At 50.4% G+C, this 19827-nt stretch overlaps 7 protein-coding genes across 7 annotated transcripts; 2 read left to right on the top strand and 5 right to left on the bottom strand.

Moving 5' to 3' along the window:
- Positions 1-282: 282 nt before the first annotated feature.
- Positions 283-2496, bottom strand: Z519_01931 (uncharacterized protein; the record flags this gene model as incomplete). The annotated part of the gene is made up of 2 exons (XM_016759688.1): positions 283-1649; positions 1719-2496. 2 exons carry the CDS (start codon positions 2494-2496, stop codon positions 283-285), a joined length of 2145 nt encoding a protein of 714 aa, XP_016623209.1.
- Positions 2497-4520: 2024 nt separating this feature from the next.
- Positions 4521-7256, bottom strand: Z519_01930 (uncharacterized protein; the record flags this gene model as incomplete). Its single annotated transcript, XM_016759687.1, has 2 exons — positions 4521-6955; positions 7010-7256. The coding sequence occupies 2 exons, from the start codon at positions 7254-7256 to the stop codon at positions 4521-4523; spliced, it is 2682 nt and encodes an 893-aa protein (XP_016623208.1).
- Positions 7257-7811: 555 nt separating this feature from the next.
- Z519_01929 (uncharacterized protein) lies at positions 7812-10786 on the top strand (the record flags this gene model as incomplete). The annotated part of the gene is made up of 4 exons (XM_016759686.1): positions 7812-9173; positions 9220-9391; positions 9434-9796; positions 9843-10786. 4 exons carry the CDS (start codon positions 7812-7814, stop codon positions 10784-10786), a joined length of 2841 nt encoding a protein of 946 aa, XP_016623207.1.
- A 217-nt stretch (positions 10787-11003) lies between these two features.
- Z519_01928 (uncharacterized protein) lies at positions 11004-12774 on the bottom strand (the record flags this gene model as incomplete). The annotated part of the gene is made up of 3 exons (XM_016759685.1): positions 11004-11996; positions 12048-12653; positions 12715-12774. The coding sequence occupies 3 exons, from the start codon at positions 12772-12774 to the stop codon at positions 11004-11006; spliced, it is 1659 nt and encodes a 552-aa protein (XP_016623206.1).
- Positions 12775-15690: 2916 nt separating this feature from the next.
- On the bottom strand, positions 15691-16158 carry Z519_01927 (uncharacterized protein; the record flags this gene model as incomplete). The annotated part of the gene is made up of 1 exon (XM_016759684.1): positions 15691-16158. One exon carries the CDS (start codon positions 16156-16158, stop codon positions 15691-15693), a length of 468 nt encoding a protein of 155 aa, XP_016623205.1.
- Positions 16159-16504: 346 nt separating this feature from the next.
- Z519_01926 (uncharacterized protein) lies at positions 16505-17613 on the bottom strand (the record flags this gene model as incomplete). Its single annotated transcript, XM_016759683.1, has 3 exons — positions 16505-16797; positions 16846-17347; positions 17392-17613. The coding sequence occupies 3 exons, from the start codon at positions 17611-17613 to the stop codon at positions 16505-16507; spliced, it is 1017 nt and encodes a 338-aa protein (XP_016623204.1).
- Positions 17614-18002: 389 nt separating this feature from the next.
- Positions 18003-19406, top strand: Z519_01925 (uncharacterized protein; the record flags this gene model as incomplete). The annotated part of the gene is made up of 3 exons (XM_016759682.1): positions 18003-18924; positions 18970-19127; positions 19185-19406. Coding segments are annotated over 3 exons (1302 nt in total), but the record flags the coding sequence as incomplete, so codon positions are not given.
- Positions 19407-19827: the final 421 nt, after the last annotated feature.

The following is a 19827-nucleotide window of genomic DNA, read 5'->3' as shown; positions in this document are numbered from 1 at the left end:
TTTCTCGAGGCTTGGTGACGTACTCACGACATCCAGCAGACAGATTAGCTTTGCTCATTTGCCTAGTATTTGTGTAGGTATATATTTGCAGTCTTGCCGTGCAAAATACAACAATTGCTAAATGCTGCCGGTAAACTCGAGCGCAGGATTTGAAACTGAGATCAGAGCCCGTAAGTTTGTACACCGTCTCGATTCTATGCTTCGAAGAAAGCCCCTCAAACCGCTAGGTCACGGGCGAAGTCCACTGCCTTCCCGCCATTTGCCAGTCCAGCAATCTATCGTCTAGTGTGGATCAATGAGTAGAGCCGGCGCAGCCCGAAGTATCTGATTCGCTTTTAATGACTCGCGAACCAACACACCCGGTTCTACCGTCGCATTTTCTCCGATCCTGACGCCTGGATAGATAATAGCATTGGCGCCGATAATCACTCCCGCAGCAATGATCACTTCCTTTGCTATCCATTCAGCTCTGGTGCCCTTGCGATTGACGAGATCCTTGTTTTGGTCGCTTGTCAAGATAGTGACGCCAGCGCCGATTATTGAGCGAGGCCCAATCTCAATCTTCGCAGCATCATCAAATGTGCAACCTCTGTCCACATAGACATCGTCGAAAATCTGGAGATTGTACCCATATGTGCAAGTAAAAGGCACCTCGACCATCACCCCGATACCAAGATGGGCTTGAGAAACTGCTTGCGAAGACGAATTGCCCGTCGTGTCTTGCAAAGGATCAAGCACTTTCATCAACAGTTTGCGAATTTCTTCCTCCCCAAGGCCACTGTCTAGCTGGCGAGCTGCCTGATATCGCGCGAGAGCCCGCGCGCACCGTTGACGGTCATAGATCAACGTGGGATCAGTGTGGATGTAGAGACCTCGCCTTAACATCCTGGATTTGTTGATGTCTTTATTGTCTGCGACCATGAAATTCGAGCTCGAAGAGGTGTTCCTGCCATGAGTTGGGGGCGCTGGATTGGGTGTCGGTCCTGGTGGGTGCCCAGGCGGAGGAGGGCCATATGCATGCCCATACGGCTGCTGCTGGGGCTGTTGTGGCTGATGCCACTGTAATTGCTGTGGCGGGGGAACTGCTGGGGGCTGGTGGGCGACGTTAGGGCCCGCCGCATGCTGAGGAGCAAAGTGGTGTTGAGGATGGGGTAGGGGAGCTTGATTTGGAGGCTGAGGCGGCGGAGGAGGGGGCGGGGGCGGAGGGTAGGCTTGACCTTGGGCTGGTGACCGTGACATATTTTGGGAATTTGTACTTGGATGTGGTTCTGATCGATTCAGATCAGAAAGAGGAGGGAGATGCTCTGAGGTATAAGAACCATTATTTTGTGGCGGCTGCCACGCGGGATGCTGGTTGGGCCGAAGTGGTCGGGTTTGTGGCTCATTGCGTTGTGGACTCAGCTCATACGGCGGTGGGTGTTGTCCTTCACTACTGCCAACGGGAATTGGTCGCGGTTGAACGCTATCCTGACGTTTGATGGTGGTTTCCATGCGAGGCCCTTGATAAGTCGAGGATTCAGACACGTCACCCGGACGATCCCTGGACTGTAGCGGAACCGGGCCTCTAATCGGTGTGGGCTTGGTCGGCGCCGCACGCCTGTTCACACTGTAGCCTTTGCAGTTGAAACCCCCCCGAACACAGTTGTTACCTGGGAAAAGACAGAGTATTAGCATGCACAGAAAATTACATTCCACTTTCAGTCGCTAATGAGACTCACACCATGGCTGGGCTTCGTCGCACTTCTTCTTCCGTTGGCGGCATGTCATGCAACCGGTCTTTGTTCTATTGCTAAAATTGCGTTTGCGTTTAGGCGCGACCGTCGGAGCGCCCGTTGCTGACTCGGGATGGCCATACTGGTCGTGAATGAGTTGGCCATTAAGCCTGGGCTGATAATCCGGGCCCCAAGGCGGTTGTGGCGGTGGCTCTGATGTATTTGCCTCTTGCTGCAATATTTCTCCATGCTGCGTTTCGGAGCAGCTCGGTTGAAGGCCATTGAGGGAACTAGCTGGCTGTACAGGCTTCTCGGTGTGCCACGTATGGCCGTTTTGGCTGGCGCCATTTTGATAGTACGCTGTTGTGGCATTGTGGTCGGCGCTCCCAAGGACGCTCAGTGCTCGGTTGGCCATGTGTTGTGGTTCGGGGCCGCCACGCGGACTATACTCATATGAATGACGATCACTATAATGTTCGTCTTCCTCTAGCCCAGATCGTTTCCGTTTATGACCAGCACGTTCCTGCCCCTGGGGGAGCGAATACGTGCCACCTTGAGCTTGAGCTGCCATCTCGCTTTCCCTAGGAGCGTGATCTAGCGGAGATGAGTGTCTGCTAGAGGCACCGCTTTCTGGAGCATGGTCAATAGGGACATGCATGCTTGGGGGGGTTGACGACGGACCGTTGCTGGAAGCGTTATTGACTGCGACAAACCCTCGCGAACTGGCATCTGGGCTTGAAGTCACGTCATTCTCCGATGCGTTCTGACTCGATGGTGGAGGCATTGTCGCAGGCCAAATGCTGGAGTTGATCTTTCAGTCAGGCGAGTTGGTTGCTCCCAGCGTGGCCGCGGAGTATAAGTCTTCCTGAAAGATTCTGATCTTCTTTTCCATCCAACTCCTGAATACAATGACGGCAAGAGCTGCAAGCGCGGATATGAGTGTCCAACGGAAGAGGGCGCTTGCAATGACTACCCCTTCTGGCGGGATATGGAGAGCAGCTCTTTGGAAGCGCGGATTCGCTAGAGGGAGGTCTGATACTTCTGGTAGAGCGAGACGGCGACACGCGCGGCGAGAACCAGAGGCCTGTACGGAGTATGGGCGCTTATGATCCGTCACAACCTGAGGACAGGTAAGCGCCCAGGAGGCTCACGATTCTGAACCAGGGGAATCACGCGCTTAATTGTAGTCGTGGGTGTTTGGGGAGGGCCAAGAACCCTAAGAGAAGTGGTAGAGGTGTTTGTCGAGTCAAAGGGAACGGGGCTCAAAAAAAGAGCAGTAGGCTCTTAAGTTGTCCTCTGTAAATTGTGAACATTGTTTGCTTGCTGGGAGTTTGTCGGAGGGCAGGTAAGCGGCAGCCGCGAGAAGCGCACGTGGAGCCGGGACCGGCAACGAAAAAAGGAATTGACTGCTGATTGCTTGCTTCGGCCCAAGTAAGCGGAGTGCGCCGCAACCTATCGTGGAAGCAAATCCGAGGTTCTGCAGAGGTGAAGACGAAGGCAAACAATCCTGCAAAGAGGTTGGAAAGGCGCCCCAAAGGCCCGACTTAAAGCTGTATGCAAGGAGAGGAAAAGCCAGAGGCAAAGAGGCCTAAGCACATCTTTCCCACTTTTTTTTTTGCAAGTGATACTAACACCTGGTGAGAAACGAGAGACAACAGAGGCAAGAGAGCGAGGCAGGGCAAGGTCGTGAGGAGCGTGTTTGGTCGGGGAAACTTCCACAACGCCAGTCAAGGGGCTTTCTAAAGTCACCGGGCGCTTGGAAAAGGCGCTTGCCGGCTGGCACCAAAGCTGCCGCATCCTTCTTGCAGCTCCGTTCTCGCCGCTGACTGGCCACCCAAAGAATTGCCTGAGCCTTTAGCTTTCCCCCAAGGGGCCGCGGGCCACCGGAAACCTAGGCGGCAGTTGTCTGAGAAGGATCTTCCTGTGGTGTGTCGTGACATGGGGAGCCATCCTTGGTACTAGGTATTTCATTCTTCGTCAGCGATCATACCCAATTTTCAGCGAACGAGATCGAAAGGTGTCATTCTCAAGAAGCAACAGGAGGGAGCACTTTAACAGGTGCAACACTGCATAAATAAATCACCTGGCTGACCAAGTATGCAGCTGTGTGTGCCTTGCTTGCCTCTCGGCCTGGCTTCTGCTCGTCCCCTTCCCTCCTGGCTCCTTCTCCTGTCAGTCCTGGCGAAACCTCGTAATCGACAGTCCTTTGTGCCGTTCCAAGAACGAGCTAGTACCACATCCTTTGTGCTAGAGTTGCGCGCCCGTCACAGCTGCAGAGTTCCAAAAGCGAGGCAAGGGCTGACCTTGAATCACCAAGGGCCAAAAGGGGCCTCGAGCTTGAAGTTGGATGTGTGTGATGGAGGTCCGTCGCGAACGACGATTGGGCGCTTGATGTCAAATCTGAGCTCAACTTACGCCCGCCAGCAAAGTCCACCAGCCGCTCGTCAAAAATGCTGTCTAGGCCAGCTCCCTGCCCCTGCACAGTCACCTAGGATGCCGCCTGTTCTGTTGTCCCATTGGATACGGCCTTGTGACGACGATCACGCACGCGTCTTGCCCCCGCCCCACCGTGCATTTGCGACTCTTACGAAATTGTTTCCGAAGTCACTTTCGCGCTTGCGTTTGGTCTAGCCGACCTAGCCGCTCGTCATTGGGACAACGAGCGGCGACAGAGCGGACAGAGCGGACAGAGCGAGAAGAACGAGGGAGATGGGTGAGACAAAGGCAGGAAGCCTCCTATTGTAATGTGTACTCGTGAATGTCGAGTACTCTGTATAGAATAACGAGTACTACTTCTATCCAAAGCGGTTACTTGACCCAAGCTTTCCATGCATCTCCAAATCCAAGTGCGCCGATGCTGGGATCAATATTTGCACCCATGCTGGAGCCACAATGATCCCCACCATCAAGGTCTGCCAGCACTGTAAACGTGGGTCGTCCGTGAGCACATTGGAAAGGGAAGGTGCATTGAGATAGTCTTTGCACAAGTTCGCGGCATTGCTTTGAGTCCAAAGGATCGTTGAACATCACCGCGGTACGGCATGATCTAGACCTAAGCATCTCGATCATTCCTCTCGGGCAGTCCCCAATGTCAGACCACCAAGACAGTGCATATGACTCAGGGAGATGGGATAGCGGAGAGCGTCGCCGCGCGCCACCTAACCATATCTCGCTTCTCATGATATGAACCAAGAGCTTCGGCTCGGCGCGACAACGTTCAACGATGAGATCCGGCAATCCCGTGACCTCTACTCTCCAGGTATGAAGGCCGCGCGAACATGCTGGGGTTTGCTCTGCTTGTGGATTTTCAACCATGTAATAGCTGACACACCATCCCCGAAAATAATCCTTTTGCTCTTCCAGAAGTTTGGCCTCCGTTTCGTCAACCTCGAAGACTAGGGGTTTGGTGAGGCTTGTTGAGGTGCGCTTGCAGAAGTCGCCACATAGCTTCTCAAATTTAGCTCTTTCGTCAGCGGCATGTTGGTCGATCAGGACGAGAAGTCTCCTCTCTCCCCTCTCCGCCGAATATGGGTCGTGCTCATCTCGAATAGCGAGAAGGACGAGTATGAATTTTCGGTCGACTTGCTGGATAACGATTGCGTTGGAAAGAGAGCCTTTCGTGACGGACTGTGAGTGAAGAATAGTGTTACTCTGTCGTCCGGCGCCGGCACGTCTGCGAGATACACCCAGAACCTCCTCTGACATGATGCAAGCGATTGGTGCCTCAGGTCGATTGAGGGAGCTCCTTCGCAGATATCTGTGTAAGTTGAGTACCGATTTCGCTCGCGGCCTTTTGCCATCAATGTCATTAGAAGAAGTGGAGGTCTGGTTCTGTAGTAGCGGAGAACGTCCGCGACTTCGATCTAAATGTGCAAGGTCTAGACTAGACATAGGCATGACTAGTCCAGTGCGAGGGTGGAGGTAAACGACCTGACCATTGCGTGAGTTAATCCAAGGGAAGACGGCGACAGTTTCATTTTCATTCTCAAATTGGGTCTCGCTGGTTGTAGCACCAAGGTCCAGATCATCAACACGGAGGGTGCCGGACGACGGACCTCCACTGGACGCTTGCATGGATATCCAAGAAAGATTGTCCGACTTCCTCAAGCCCAAGCCATAGCGAAAATCTTCTCTTAAAGGTCGAGCGCTCTTCACGCGGTGCCAGTGACTCAGATACCGAGCCTCAGTTGCAAGTTGCGAGTTTTCAGAAGCGGACTCCCCAACAAGCAGTTGGCGGCAAGAATCCTCTTCATGTTTAGTTCGATCGCGTCCCATTCTCGACCTTCTTCTTTCCGCACCGGCCGAGTTTCCATATATTGCCAGGAAATTGGAGACCAATGACTCGACTGCCTTGGTCAAATGATCAATGACGGGGAGCATTTCTGCCGAAGACTGTTCGAACCAGAGCGATTGTGAAAATTCCCCAGATCTTGGGTCGATTTGAATGTGGAACATGAGCCATCTATCCACGCCCTTCTGCAGATTAGCGCACTTCGTAGTCTTGTCGTGGAATATCCCATCTCGGGTTTCGTCACAAGAGATACTAGGCTCGAGATCCAAATACCCAAAGCTCGAATCTTGACAAAGCCTATCAATGGTGTCAAACAAACAGTTAATTCCATGCCCCCTCCGGACTGGGAACTTTCCGACAGAGATGAACTGCGTTGTCTTGGACGGGGATGGTTCGATTGAGATAGCGGCACGAATGCAGAAGTGGCTCGTGCGGACAGATGCTGAGCGCCACTTCTTGGTGTCAAGAGATGTCACGAGCTTAGCTTGGAATAGTGTTGATATAGTCGACTCGAGTGAGAAATGGCATCCACTCGACGTAGGAGAGCAGCAATAGAGACTGTGCTGTCTTTTACCTTTCGCGGAAAATCGTACTTCAACTGCGCGAGGCTGTGCAAGCACATACCCAACAAGCATTTCCTTTATTCGGCTAAAAGCTCTTTCATTCTCGGCCGAAGAAGAATAGCGCAGCGACAACTGTTTGGACCGGACTGGCACATCCCCGAATAGATTGTGGACTGTAACAACTGTACCTTGTCGCACAATCCCCAACTCCTCTTTGTTGAGTCCCAGCTGGCGACAGATCACATCACCACGGTGCAGGATCAATCGATTTGCAAATGGTTCAGATCGATGCTGAGAGGCTATAGACAACAAAGACAGGAAGGAGAGATTTGACAAGAAACGACCATAGCGACCGTACGTAGGATCCGATCCGTTGAGTTTGGAAGAGCCTGGAAAACATCGGTCAGATTCGTGATCAAGAACCATATTAAGCTGTTTCATACAGTGGAGTTTGGCTAGGTGGCCTTGCTCTGAGAACTCCACCTTGTTGATCCCGCTTCCATTATCGCAGACTGAGAGATAGCCCTTTGAGAGTTCTGCTTCGATAACAATTGAGGATGCATCGGCGTCCAAAGCATTTCTCATCAGACCCTCGACGACATGCTCTGGAGACGTAATTTCGCAGGAAGATGAGACCTTTGCCCAGACTTCGTCAGGAAGCGGACTGATTCGGAAACGACCTTCGGCCATCGCTGACAATTTGGGTTAAAGAATGGTTAGCTAGTGATGCAGCGCAGGGGCTCGAGGCTTCATGGGGGTTGCCACTGCGCAAGGTATAGTTGGACTGGATGGCCTATTAGGAGCAACATCGCCTTGGAGGCGCCTGCACTCCTGACCGGAAGCCGTCACAAAGAGGGAAGAGTAATCTGTCTGAAAGGTCAGGTACTGGTCAAGATTAAAGTAAAACATTGCTAACGTCCAACACCCAAGGCAATCCGTTACAATCTACGGTGTTTACAGTGTTTACAGTGTTTGCATTGTTTGCGTTGGTTGCATTGTTTGCAGTGTTTACAGTATATGTAGAGTTTATAGTAAGCTCGGCGCTGTATGACTAATAACATTTACGCATATTTCGTTTCCGCCCTCTCGACCTTCGGTGAGTTAGTTTGGTATGTGGAAGGTTACGCACGTACAACTCCTAAGCCAAGGGCGTCTAATATTATAATCTTTCTTGCACATGAGGGATAACTAACTCCGCTACAGCGTATCCCTCCAGCCCTGTTAAATGAAAGCGACCATGATATCATGACGGTCTCAAGGTGGATGACTCTAGCTCGCCAGTGTCTCCTTCGTCGAATCTCTGTCCAACAATTTAGCGACTTATTGCGGTCCTATGTCAATGAGATTGATGGCAAGCGATTATTTATTGGCCTTCTTGAATGCCGAGATTTTTTTTGCCAGCCAGGAGACCCTCTCATCTCACTTTACGTCGACTATATTGCAATCACTGGAATTATTGCCATTTCTGACGCGTTGATAATCCTCACAAAACGGTGGAATGACACGAAATTTCCAGCGTCGCGGGATACCCTTGTATGCTACAATGACACACTGCAAGATTTGAATATGGTGGTTGTATCGCCGAAATACAAGACCACTGCGTCCGAAGCACGACTAGCTCTACAGATCTCATCAAGATGGCTTTCCGCATTGGCGCGGCAGGCTTCACAAGGAGATCCTGAACCCTCTGGCCTGGAGCTCAACGGCACCATTGAACTCCTTGCTTTTCTCATGGCTTCTATGGCCGCAACTGATGCTGGACTCGAAGCTTTGTCGCCGCACGGGGGTTTGAGGCAGAAGAACAAGCAAGGGCCTCCTAAAGACTTGGGGATTTCCGTAAAGCAAGCATTTGAGCTCTGCCTGCCATTATATTCCATGCTCTCACCTCAGCTCATGGAACGGATAAACACAGTCTTGAAGCATATCAAACTTCTTGATGACAGCCCCTCACAACTGGACAACGCACGAGCCCCAACCTCTGAGATCCAAGCGCTTCAGTTCCAAGTCACTATTGCAGAGAGCCAGCTGGTGGCTTCCAAAGCCGGCACAATGCTTTACCTCGAGAGTTTGCTCTTCACAGGTTCGACGATTGACGACGGTGGGACCGTGCACTGGCTTTCTTCGCGTCACCAGAATGATTACCAGTCAATGTTTAGCGACATTTTTACATCCTCGTTTTCAATTCTGAAAGCCCAGAATACCATCCCAGCCAGAACTTTGTGCTTGCAGCAGAGTCAAATCTTCATCCAGAATAAGCTTCCAGCGCTTCTGTCCATGATATCAGCTTCTTCATTCAACAGTTTTAGCACCGAACAAGCCATAACCGAAGCATGGCATCAGGTGGTGCCATTACTTTCAACACAAGATCTTCTTTTGACCGGCGCTCGTTTTCTGCACGTCTGTTCTTTGCATCACTTGATACCAGCACAAGTTGCTGCACAACTTGTTGGAAGCGAGGATTTGCTGAAAGGTTTGAGCAAGGGGTTGTACGCTAAGGATGATCTTGTGGCTCAAGTCAACATGAATCATATCAGAGGACCAAAACTCGTAGAAGAGCTAACCCGCAACGATGGAAGTGCGGGTTTCATCAGTCAGGCTGTTGTTGAGGTCTGCCATTTATTCGTTCCGAGAGATCTCCTCTAACAAGTTCCAGATCATGCATATTTATTGCCAGAATAAGGAAACTCAATATCTCAGAGATCTCGCCAATGCAATCCTGCGGAGACCTGCTGCCATCAATTGCATTGCTCTATTTGTTCGCCCCTCCTTTTTCCTTGGTCCTCTCTGCGGCCTTTTAGATGAGTGGCGTTGGGATGAGATACACGGTAAGTAAGATCTCACTGAACCTGTTATCCGCTAATTGGAAGAAGGCGAGGCCCAACCGGTATACGACGATTTTGGAGCCATCTTTCTCCTGATCTTGATTAGCAGGGCCCGTTTGGCGTTGCCAAACTCAAGTTTGGGTATTCGCAAGAAGGATGGGTTCCTGGCTCAATATCTGGAGCAGGAGAACAACGAAGAAAGCCTGGAGAGTCTCTCCGAAGAAAAAAGATCTCATCTGGGAAATTGGATCAATGCTCTTTACCTGGCTGAGGGTCTGAGCGATGAACTATTTACTAATTGTAGTCCGCACGACTTCTACCTTTTGATTCCCACACTCCTCCGGCAATCGATGACGGCCTACCAGCAGGGAAAGTTGACTCATGACTCTTTGCAAGCTGGCCTAGATTGTAAGTACCGAATTTCTCTGGGATAGCACGAACTCACTGATCCCAGATCTCCTTGAGCCGTTCTTGCTGCCCTCTTTGATATCAGCCATGAACTGGGTTGCAGAAGTTTTCCGGGATGAGCCGACAGTTGCTGGAAAGGTGTTGGAGGTTCTGATAAAACCACCTGGATCGGTAGAGTCTCGAGATATTCACCACACGATATTGGCAATGTGCGCACCAAGGCTGAAGATGCGCCTCAAGGCTGCCGGATCAAAAGACACAAACGCCGACCCGATTCTTAAGATTTTGGACCAATGTCCAGGCTTTTCCCTTTTTTCGGAACGAGAACTCGAGATTCCAGGTCCGGGAGTCCTCGACATACTGCAACATAGCCTAGTGACACTGATTACGTCTACGACCACTTTGGACTATGGAGACCAAATAGCTTCTCGGGACATATCTGCGCTCGTGAACCGTGCCGTGGAAGTTCGAGGCCCTCACACGACCTTGCGAGCCATAGTTGGGGTGCTCCTGCAGCTGAGCGACAACCATGCGTTCCTTTTCGCTCTTGATGCATTAACAACTACCGTATGTATGGCGGGAAATGGTCTTCGCGATGCTTTACGTTTGCAATACAATGACCTTGGGGGTATTTTGAAGAGAGGGGAGACATTGAATGCTGAAGGGGTGGTTCGCCTGCACCGGCAAGTCGAAGCGTACACAAATCTTCTTGCCGTGCCGGAAATGGGCTTGGATTCGTTCACTTTCACCCAACAACTTACAAATATGGACACGGCCAATCCCAATCTCGATGCTGGTACAGCCGTATCGGGTGGGATGGACATACAGACAGAACAGGGACAGGTTGACGGGATCGACCAAGTGCTTGACGAAGTCGCTGCTATGGGAAACCTGGACTCCAACGACGCGGACATGAGCTTTGACGCTCTATATGGCCTTCAAGGGAACGACATGGATCTCAATGATTTGGATTTAGATAATATGTTCTGAGCCACCTTGAATCACAAATGGTACATCTTGATCCATTATGACACATTGGTACAAATCACAACAACAAAGATCCAATCAACCTCATGAAGGGTTACCTGGAAGATATTGCATCGTTGAAGGCAAATATGGGAAGATATGGCTATTAATCTGTTTCGTTACTTAGTAACCTTGGATATCAAGTTCTTCATCTTCTAGTATAAATTCTTCGAATCCATTTTCACCGTACGCTAAATTCGGCCCGAATACGCTGCAGAGCCAGAAACATGGCCTCTCGCTGTCCGGGTCCGAGGTACTTTAAGCTAATCAGATATGATAAGGGTGCTTGGACTTGCAATGTGCTAGGAACATCGATACCGCGCGGCTCAATCGACACACCATCACCGACTACAGCAGTCGCATTGGAACGCATCTGACCGTTTTTATCCACGTCCCCAAAAGCATAAGCCAATGTCCCGAGGAAGTCTTTGACTGTCTCATGGATAATCGTGGTGTGTGACATGACCAATTCGTCGGTGTTAGCTGTCGAATTTCCACTATTGAAGCCTGATCGATAGCCCGAGAGATTTGCGATAGCATCCAGCAGGGCCGCATGCAGACAGATTCTCGCCACAAAGTATCGGTTCCAATGGAAGAAAGCCTCCCAAGACTCAAAGCAGTGCAGCCTAAAAAGTGTTCCGGACGTCCACGGTGTGCGATGCAGATGGCGTTGCGGCATGTCCACCAATACTTTACGGGGAAGCCAATCGAGAATGTCGCACCATCCACTGATCTTGTCCTCCAGTCTAGCTGCAGCTCTTAGGTAAGAGTCCACCATCTGAAATCCGTCGATGGACGTGTTCTGTGGCATCAGAAGGAAATTTTTGATCCGAGCCCGGAGTTTAGAGACACCGTGGAAGAAATTTCTTAGCCTCAAAGATGCTGTCGGGACCGTATGGGTGGCTTTTGGTATTTGTGATTCCAGCATAAGATATTCAGGGGATGGTTCCTCGCTGGCGAACAGAGGCTTCCAGTGCTGAAACAGGTCAGCACTCAGCATCCCCAAGTTCTTGCCTGGTGCCCATACCATGGCCGAAAGAAGCGTGTGATATAGGTGGCGACCCTCAGGGCGGGTAAACTGTTCTTCGCCGCGTAACCGCAGAAGCATCAAGGTGCCGTCGACATGTGTCTGGTGGGCTGAGCCCCCGCGTGGTCCATTGACACTTGCCAGAAGCTGCTCAAGTGTTAGATAGATCCATGAGCAAAATGGGCCAAGCCACTTTACCTCTCTAATTCCAAGCAGCCATACTGCAACCAAGGTCTCGTCCTTCAAGCACTGTTCCGGATCTGCCAATGCGGCTGTCACCCTTGAAACGGCTCGCGCATATTCAGATTCAATAACGGAGTGCATGTCCACAGTGGGTGATCGGTTGGCCAAATTGATTGCTGCCACTGATCGCATGGCGGCATAGAGATAAGAGTCTCGCCCCGAGTTTGAGAGTATCTCGGGCAAGAAATTGAATGCATTGTTCCCATATAGCACGCGCGAATTGGCATCGAGCTGTGTAAGGGAATAGCAGACTGCTTGTTCAGTCGGATCGCCAGAGAGACTGATCAGAGGGCGTAACCGTTGGGTAGCACGTGAGGCTGAATGAAGGATCGAGTCACTAGTGGCAGAATCGCTGTCCTCGCCCTCGGTGGACGTTGAGCTGGCCCGAAAGTGTGCTGGTTGCGGAAGATTCTCGGATGATGATGATCTTGGAGTTGGGCTATCTGCTTGGTTCGATACAAAGATGGCCGTTCGAATAAAACCATAGCCGGGTTCTCGATATCCGGGGCAGGGTTTCTTGAGCCTCGCACAGTTGCGGCATCCGGGGCGGCCTTCGTCGCACTAAAGTCATCATCCGTCAGCACACGAAATGATTCTAGACCCCTGGCACGGCGTGGCCGACCTTGACCCTCCGTTTGCGACACAGAAAACACCCCGTGCTCGGCCGACCGATGTTGCCCATCCGGAATGGCGGAAAAACGTGGTTTTGAGAGGATGCTTTGGGTATGCGGGCTACGAGGCAGGGTTTACGATGCGAGATGCGTGTCCCACCACCAGGTGGTTGATTGCAATGACAGAGCTGGATAGGCCGCTGATTGTCCTTTCTCTCGAGAGACTGTTGTTCAGCGGTTTCCCTTGGATATTTAACTTGACCGCCCTTCGGCGTATTGTTGGCTCGAAATCCCGTGCATCCAGATAAGTCGTGACCGTGCCAAACTTGTTCTCAGTCAGGGGTGCGGGTGTCTGGAATGTTGCGTCGCATCTCCTCCGCGGGCCAGGCTGTGAGATGGGGCGCAAGCGGGCGAATGTGTCAGGAATCTCGTAACTAGCAAAACCAGCAACACAGTATCCAAGCCTTGGGCGCTTCACAGTTCGAGATGGAGAATTTTCTCCAGGATTGGAGAGCCTCGTCGCAAGCGGTTCAGAAGTGATAACGGACCAGCATGCACGTCGCATGGCTAGCCGAACAGGGGTTAGCAAAAACTGGAGAGGGCTGAAGCCATGGCCAATGCCCATCGCGACGTTCCTGGAAAGTGCTGGGTTGCCACGTGTGGAACGAGGATCGTTCGACCCAGCTGGATGCGAGGTTGGAGAGTGATGCCAGTGGTGGTGGTGGTGGTGGTGGTGGTGGTTGGGGTGGTGGTGAGAAAAAGCTTACTACACACGCACGAAGGATGCTGGGGACGCAGCACCACCAAACAGCAGCCAGGGCACGCAAGCTGACGAAATGCGACCACAAGTGGAACGGCAAGCGACTCGGTCAGAAACTCTCGCTGGTGGCAGGCATTATTTCTCGCTTCATCTGATTGCCTTGAAAGGGCATCGGCGGAAGGGTGGTCTGTGCTGTCCCCCTCCCGCCTCCCTCCAACTGCCTCTTTTCATGGCTTTCATGGGCCGTTTGTTCCGTTTTGGGAGTTTATTCTCTCCCCAAATGACATGCCGATCGAGTCAGTGTCCCCTCGTCGCTCTGCCTTTCCCCGATCGCCCCGCAATTTAGCCCAGGATCTGGAAAGGCCAAAGGCTTCGAAGCTCATTGCACATCTCCCTTCTACTGGTTCGCCACTTCGCTGTTGCTGTTTTTGGCCCTCGGGTACCGCGTATCCTTGCCCCCTTGGTTATATGGGACCCGTAGGTTTCGGCTCAGCTGGATCACAGCCGACTCTCAGAACCTGACCTTCCTGCCATGGTGGCATGATGTTTTTCTTCCTAATCACAGGCCTCATGTTGCAATCTTCATGACGTACAGGGAGAAAAACTGTCTCACGCCAGCTAAAGAGTTAACTGGAAAATTTGACCTGTGGCTGCAGCTTCAGGAAGGTGGCATTACCATGCATCCGACACAGCCTTGAAGTCGCAGGAATTCATGCTCCAAAGTGACATCTTCTCTTCTCGAAGCAACCCGTTATCTGCATTGTCTTCAGAAATCTCTGCCGGGTTCGTTTCTTTTGCGAGACGCAGAGTCATTTGAGTTCAGGTAAACCTGCCACGACAGAAATGGAAAGCTTTAGACTTCATTGAGACAGGCCACAGATTCTGCGCCTCTTTCAATCAGCCCCAATGCAGAGACCTTTTGCGACAACCCTGGCAATACAGGAACCCTTCGAGCTTCATTTTGCTGGCGACAGGATGGATGTATCAAGATCATGTTCGAGGATTTTGTCGACCCTCAGAAAATTGATGAATCAGGAAAATGTACGAGGTACTCGGTAGGCATTGTAACAGAAGAAGCTCTCAGGGGCTGCAAACCAGTCAAAACGTTTCTTGTCGGTATGCATCAATAGCGTCTGGCACTGCACGTCCAAAGCAACGACATCACTCCGAGTCCATTCGACCTCACATACTCTTGACCTAGAATGTGTTATTTTCGTCAACAGCCCCCTAAAAAGCATACACAATCCTGAGGTGAGGACCAAAACTATGTTACGTGGAACGCACTGCCACCGCGTCGGTCATCCGGAAATGGCCGGCCTCATCTCGGAACATCACGATTACCTGTCTCGGTTGCACTACAATCGAGAAGAGCCAATTGGTCTGACGAGCAAAGGCTTCTGAGGCCTTTCAGAAACTTCTTTTAGCTCGAGTATCTTCCCACGAATTGATGGGGCGATGATAAACTCCATTGACAATTCTGTACCGTGGGTTGGACTTTTCCATGCGAGAGGTACTCTGGTTGCGTATGACCGAAGCACGTAACCTCGAACAGCGGGGATGTGTGTTGACATTAGGCTGGTCAAAAAAACCGCATTGATGACGGAGACATGACCCCTCCGCAGAAGAATTGCATGTCACGATCTACATCATCAAGAATTGGTTGATCGACCACTTCGGGATCAAAAGACTTCTGAATCAACTGGCAACTTTGGATTGCTCCTCAAGGAGGATTATCCTTCCTCAACACTTCGAATTTCCATTTTCTCCAGAACTGAGACGTACGGACATGATCATGAAGACCGCTACATTCAAGGTTCCCAACAGCAGAGCCAGACTTGGTCACTGGGAGAGAAATAGCCGAGTGCTGACTAGCGATGGCGACTACCGATACAGGGGGGCTAGAGCGCCAATGCTAAATATGTACATGAACCGAACGGCCCGCCGGGTTCAGGTAAATGGCACCATTCGTTTTATCGCGAGTTTGGGTCCTCGTCCATCATGCCATGCTTTAGCACCTGAGGGTTCTGGGGATTGCCTCTCACAGCGTGGTGGATGGTCTCTTGCAGGAAGAAGCATTTGGTCTTCAGGCCGATTCACCACATCGCCAAACGGCAAACGCGAAGCACCTCAAGGTGAATTAGGGAAAAGCGGCATGAAGTGCATTCAGCCAATTTGGTCACGTCTTCCCTATGTTGTGTTCATGCTTTCGACGACAACCTCTCAAGTGCTATATCTCGTCCGTCTTTGCTGCTAGGTTATGCTCCGCTCGTTGGAGTAATACTTGCACCTTCTCAACCTTTGTACTGTCGATAAATTCAAGGATGTGCTGGATTTTATAGTCTGCTTGATTGAAGGTGAGGACGAAGATGTATTCTCCCTCATAGCTCCAGTCCACCGTCAAGTCCTCATCTTTTGCCTCTTCGCGAAACGTCGCCTTGCTGGTTGCCCAAATGGTGACCAGGTTACCTCCTTCCAATATCGCTTTGGGAGTGACTGGAAGTTCTGAAGTCTTTTTCTTCAAAGACAAGAGGTGCGCTCCTCGTATTTCGTTCGACATGCGCGGAGTGAAGCTCAACGTCGTAGGGACGATAGTATGGACGCAATCAGGGGTCCTCAGAGCAAGATTTGACTCAAGGTCAAGATCTTTGAAGGTGTCCAAAAAAGCAATGGCAATGCTGCGTTGATGGGAAGCCATACTGATCTGCTTGATTCGTATCAAATAAAAAGGCACGACTCATCTGAACACCGAGCTGGCACAATATCTCTGCTGATATACTACGGTAAGTCCGGTTTCGACCTAACTCCGGTGACCACGTCCTGCCATTAAAGGTATCGTTCACCTTTGGCGTCGACTGATAGCCAATTGTATGGGTCTGTAAAAGTGGCTAAAGGGAGTGAGAGAAGAAGAATACATAGTATTTTTGCCCATCTACGCATCACCACAACTCGCAAGGTCTTAGGCTATGTCGGCAAGCTTTCTCATCCCCGCTGAAATGACGGCTGGCACAAAGATGTTTGATCCTCTGCTGCTGATCTATGTGTTATAGCACGAATTGCGTGCCAACCGTTGAAGGGGCTAGCCTTCCTGGCATCGCCTTTTCGATTTCGTACTTGGCTCTCCACCCAGAGCAGTGTCCTGGGATCAAAATGCGAGGATTCAACTCTTTCAACTCTGCAACTGTGTCCTTAATGAATGCCTCATTTGGTCCGACCAGATGGTATCCGCCAATGACTGCAAATAATGGAAGCGTCCCTCCAGCCAGCTGCAAAGCATTCTTAACAACATTTACCACTCCTGCGTGGCTACACCCAGTGAAAACCACGATCCCCTTTCCTATAGCTAACATCAGTGTCGGGCCTGAAAATAAGATGGACCTCGTACCTTTCACATTACACATCAGGAACCTTTCATCCAGAATTAACTCATCGGTGTCCCAGCTGCCGGTCCCCGGGTTGAATCTTATGCCTCGCTGGAAGCCTTTCTCATAAGGAGTAACCCGGGGAATTTCTCCAGAGATAAGAAACATATCTTCGAGGATCGTGTGCGGTTGGTCATTCTTCACAATACTCGCCCCGGCAGACTCGATCTCTTCAAAAGTGGGATCCTTCTCGAGTGAGATCGGACCAGTCGGGCCTAGGAAGCCTCGATATGTCGGCCGATTTGGATGAAGGTCAACCGGAATACCTATTTTTCCTTTTGCTTTGTTGATCATTGATATCGCTTTTAACATGCCCCCAGAATGGTCACGATGCCAGTGGGATAACTGAATCCATTCAACTAAGCCGAGTTTTGCTCTTAAGCGCTTCGCATTCAGTTCCCAGATTTGTTCTTCGGGAGCAGTATCGAAAAGGACCGTATGCCGCTTTCCCTCTCTGACGGCCGTCTAAATAATCATCAGCAGCGATTTCCGAAAAGCAGATTCCTTACAATCATTAGCGACAAGCCATGCGCACCGCAGCAGAGATTGTCGAGGCGAATCTCGAATTTCGAGCCACCCCTAGTTCCGTCTTGTAGTGGAGCTCTCGCAGCGACCTCCGCCAATTGTCCAGAGACTTTTACATCTGGGTGCTGGTACGAGGATATGGGATCAACCTCGTTATCGACAATGACTAAGACCTCTAGCGAGTCGATTTCAACAAGTGAAGCCATGGTCTCACAATCAATTCGAGAAAGATATGGATCTGGGAGGACTGCATTTCTGAGATTCAATTTATCCCGAGGCCACCCGCCCTTCTGAGCGAAGGTAACAGGGCGCTTGGCAAGAGGGGAGTGTAGTTCCTTTGCTTACGGGAACGGGGCGCCGTACTTCTTCGTCATGATACAACTGGTTCTGAGCGAAGCCTGATTCCGTGGGGCTACCCAACAAGATCGTAAGGAGTGTGGCAGTAGTCGCATCGGGCTGGCCACTTCAGGCAGCCAGTCCTCTGCGGCGTCAGCCTCTTAAACATAGTTGGGACTTTCTGGAATGATAATACAATCTCTGTTCTCAGACCTGAAGTTCGACCTTCCCCAACTGTCTTTTTCTGTTAAACCTCAAAATGGCGGAGAAACAGCTCGTAAATCTTCTAGCGTTGTTGTCACCGGCTGATATTGTAACCCCCGAATCTCCAGAATATGAAGAGCAGTCGAGAACATGGGCTGTTCAGGCCAACAAACACCCTCGAGTTGTGGTCACACCGAAAAGCGTGGAAGCGTTGAGCAGAGTAGTTTCATATGCGAACACAACGGATCTCAACATCGGGATTCGTTGTACGGGTATTGGAAATGCTACCAGTACAGATGTGTTAATCTCACTGTCCGCGTTTAAGTCATTCGAGTTCGATCCGCATGAAGAGACCGTCACTTTTGGGTCGGGTCATTGCTGGGGAGAGATTGACCAAAAGCTGGAAGAGAATGCACCAGGATACGCGGCAGTCAGTGCCAGGTGCACTTATGTTGGCGTCGGTGGCTCAATCCTTCATGGCGGACAGAGCTGGCTGAGCTCGGAGTACGGTCTTGCGTGCGATCCAAAAAATCTGCTTGATGTCCAAGTGGTTAAGATGGATGGCAGCGATGTTTGGGCGAGTGAAGAGCCAGAGCTGCTTTGGGCCCTACGCGGCGGAGGTGGAGGGTTCGGAGTGGCTACCGCTTTCAAGATGCGAGTTTACAAATATCCATCTTCGATATTTTGTGGACAGATCGTATATCCCTCAGATGCACTGAAAGATATTGCGCGTGAGACTGCCGCGTTTGCTTCACGATGCAGTGATCCAAAGATGGCATTGCATTTGTATTGCCTCAACATGACAGCAGGAACATATGCGGGCAAGGAACCGAAACCGGGACTGGCTATCTTTGCATACGATGCCAACGGTCCAGAACATGGTCGCAGCAAAGACGGTTTCAAATGGGCACTGGACATCCCCGGAGCCGTTGATTTAACCAAGACCTTGAATTTTCGAGAAGTGAACCAGCAATTTGGTAGGTGTCACTATTCTCACTTAGACATTTTCTAATTAAAGACAGATGCATCAAGAGCGCCATTTGGGAAGATTAATACGTGGGCAGCAGGTGTCACAGTTCCTGTCGTTGATGAAGATTTGATACTTCGAGCTTGGGATTGGTATCTGGCACTTCTGAAGAAGGATCCAAAACTGGTCATGGGTACTTATGTCCTCATGGAAGTGATGCAAAAGGCAAGAACTACTCGACGCGCGACTTCCACGGGCTAATGCCACTAGGCTGTTTATCAATCTCTTAGGTTTCCTAGCCTAGTCTCCGCCTGGCCTCATACAAGAAACCAGCACAATCTTCAATTAGGAACAGGGGTCATACCAGGCTCGGCGGGGAGTGATGATTTAGCATATAAAGCGATGGCAGAGGGGCCGTATGAGATACGTCCCGGTCACACTGGAGCCGACTATTTTCCAAACTTCCTAGAGGATTTTATTGACCCAAAGAAGGTAAGAGCTTATTCATTAGGCTAATATTAGAAGCTTCCGCTAATACTCACTAGGTCTTTAGTATAAATTTCGATAAGCTGGTTAAGACTAAGAAAAGATACGATCCTAACAATAAGCTAGGTGGACCGTTCGCTTAGAAGGGAAATATTTTATAATAAGATAAATTAGCTATACTATACTAAGCTAAAAGAGTAGTAGTAGAGAGAGAGAGAGAGAGAGAGAGAGAGAGAGAGAGAGAGAGAGAGAGAGAGTTATCTAGTTATATATTAAACTAAAATAAACTAGTAGAGTATTAAGAATTATCACTAATTCTAACTAAGTTAGGGTTCTTAGTAATAATCCTAGTATAGTATAAGCTAGCTTATTACGAATTTAGCTAAATGTCGGAATAACGAACGTCTAATATCTTAGATAACGATTA

Source organism: Cladophialophora bantiana (genome assembly GCF_000835475.1).
Source record: "Cladophialophora bantiana CBS 173.52 unplaced genomic scaffold supercont1.3, whole genome shotgun sequence".
In the NCBI taxonomy this organism is placed as follows: Eukaryota; Fungi; Ascomycota; class Eurotiomycetes; order Chaetothyriales; family Herpotrichiellaceae; genus Cladophialophora; species Cladophialophora bantiana.
The sequence above is the reverse complement of the archived record's forward strand: the minus strand, read 5'-3'. Positions and strand labels throughout refer to the sequence as shown.